At 47.6% G+C, this 2,606-nt stretch overlaps 1 protein-coding gene across 1 annotated transcript; it reads left to right on the top strand.

The window, feature by feature from the left end:
• Positions 1-839: 839 nt before the first annotated feature.
• On the top strand, positions 840-2,326 carry LOC123049950 (high mobility group B protein 13-like). The gene is made up of 5 exons (XM_044472803.1): positions 840-1,091; positions 1,176-1,307; positions 1,389-1,493; positions 1,581-1,672; positions 1,777-2,326. The coding sequence occupies exons 1-5, from the start codon at positions 861-863 to the stop codon at positions 1,985-1,987; spliced, it is 771 nt and encodes a 256-aa protein (XP_044328738.1). The 5' UTR covers positions 840-860; the 3' UTR covers positions 1,988-2,326.
• The last annotated feature ends 280 nt before the right edge of the window (positions 2,327-2,606 follow it).

Genomic DNA, 2,606 nt, shown 5'->3' with positions numbered 1-2,606 from the left:
GATACCTCTCCGTCATACGGAGTGACAAATCCCAGTCTCGATCCGTGCCAACCCAACAGACACTTTCGGAGATACCCGTAGTGTACCTTTATAGTCACCCAGTTACGTTGTGACGTTTGGCACACCCAAAGCACTCCTACGGTATCCGGGAGTTGCACGATCTCATGGTCTAAGGAAATGATACTTGACATTAGAAAAGCTCTAGCAAACGAACTACACGATCTTTGAGCTATGCTTAGGATTGGGTCTTGTCCATCACATCATTCTCCTAATGATGTGATCCCGTTATCAATGACATCCAATGTCCATAGTCAGGAAACCATGACTATCTATTGATCAACGAGCTAGTCAACTAGAGGCTCACTAGGGACATGTTGTGGTCTATGTATTCACACATGTATTACGATTTCCGGATAACACAATTATAGCATGAACAATAGACAATTATCATGAACAAGGAAATATAATAATAACCATTTTATTATTGCCTCTAGGGCATATTTCCAACAGTCTCCCACTTGCACTAGAGTCAATAATCTAGTTACATTGTGATGAATTGAACACCCATAGAGTTCTGGTGCTGATCATGTTTTGCTCTAGGGAGAGGTTTAGTCAACGGATCTGCTACATTCAGGTCCGTATGTACTTTACAAATATCTATGTCTCCATTTTGAACACTTTCACGAATGGAGTTGAAGCGACGCTTGATATGCCTGGTCTTCCTGTGAAACCTGGGCTCCTTGGCAAGGGCAATAGCTCCAGTGTTGTCACAGAAGAGAGTCATCGGGCCCGACGCATTGGGAATCACCCCTAGGTCGGTAATGAACTCCTTCATCCAGATTGCTTCTTGGGCCGAGGCCATGAAGCTGCTCGACGAAGAGCAGATGCGCTGGACGGCGAAAGAGCTGCTGGAGCAGTACCTCAAGTTCAGGCGGGAGGCCGAGGAGGGAGACGGCAACAGCAAGAAGGCAAAGAACAAGAGGAAGAAGGTGAAGGATCCCTCCAAGCCGAAGCAGCCCATGTCGGCCTACTTCCTCTACTCGCAGGAGAGGCGTGCCGCGCTGGCCGCCGAGAAGAAGAGTGTGCCTGAGGTAATGGACTGGCTGTTGGGCTGTCTCTCTATATAGTTTCAGTTTGTCTGTTGGTCTGATGAAAGAATTTTGGTGCTCTCGCAGATTGGTAAGATCACAGGGGAAGAGTGGAAGGGCATGACGGAGGCTCAGAAGGCTCCTTACGAGGAGGCTGCGAGGAAGCAGAAGGAGGGATACCAGAAGCAGATGGAGGTGTACAAGCAGAAGAAGCTTGAGGTGTGGAAATTGTTTGGTTGCAGAGTATTAATATTGTATAAAAGAAATGAAGGTATCTAATGTGGTGTAGTACTTTATCAGGAAAACGCGAGCTTAGAGAAGGAAGAAGAGGAGCAGAAGAAAATCCTCAAGCAGGAGGCTCTGCAGCTTCTTAGGAAGAAGGAGAAGGCAGACAACATCATCAAGGTATCTATCCCCAAGTTCCAGATGGAATATCCATCAGCATGGCCGTCATGTAAATTGCTTCGTGCGATTGATTTTGTTTTTGATCAGAAAACCAAAGAGAAGCGTCAGAGGAAGAAGCAGCAGCAGAACGCCGACCCGAACAGGCCCAAGAGGCCCGCGTCTTCCTTCCTGCTCTTCAGGTTTGGAATGCGTTTCTTCTTCCTGTCAACATAAACTCTGTACGCAATTCAATTCAAAATTGTGCCATGGCTAACAAACTGTTGCATTTTCTTTTCAATTGCAGCAAGGAGGCTAGGAAGCAGCTGGCGGAGGAGCGCCCCGGGGTGAACAACACGACGCTGAGCGCGCTCATCTCGGTGAAGTGGAAGGATCTGAGCGGCGCGGAGAAGAAGGTGTGGAGCGAGAAAGCGGCCCAGGGGATGGCGGCGTACAAGAGGGAAATGGACGAGTACACCAAAGCTCACACCTCCGCCTCCTCATCACCTGTTGCTTAGGGTGCTGTGTTGTCGCGGTGCCACTAGGTTCAACTGTTACTTGAGTTGAACTATGAACACTCAAGGATTCTCGTCTCTGAATCCTGACTGAGGGAAGATGTAGCCAAATAGACCTCTAGTACTGGAGTGAGGTTATTTTCTGTGTCCTGCATGCATGGTTGTTGCAGCAAACTGCATAATGCAAAATGCTTGGGAAAATTTCGACAACTCCATTGGAGCCGGGTTAAAATCGTCCGAGTTTACATCAGTTGTACAAGTACAAAAGAAGCTTTTGCTCCCATCCCATGTACTACCCTACTTTGGTACCGGCCTTCCAGGCAGGATGATGCAACAAGACACATAAATCGCATCAAATACCTTGAACATGATCGTTTTGAGCTTTGCATTTTCCATTTGAAGGAACTGCCACACTGTATTCTCAACTCGCCACGAGATTACATTACAACAGAGTGCCGGCAGTTAGTGGCAGTGGCATTGAAAACTGATTCAGGCTTCATCTTACATCAGTGACTCTGGTACATCTTGATAGCAAGTTAACGTCCGATTTCTGACGATTTAGGCAAGCCAGCCGCATTAACCCGCAAAAGTGCTCGGTGGATAGCGCGGTGAACTGCCGCTG

The sequence above is a fragment of the Triticum aestivum genome, chromosome 2D (assembly GCF_018294505.1).
Source record: "Triticum aestivum cultivar Chinese Spring chromosome 2D, IWGSC CS RefSeq v2.1, whole genome shotgun sequence".
In the NCBI taxonomy this organism is placed as follows: domain Eukaryota; kingdom Viridiplantae; phylum Streptophyta; class Magnoliopsida; order Poales; family Poaceae; genus Triticum; species Triticum aestivum.
This window is presented reverse-complemented; position numbering and strand designations above follow the sequence as displayed.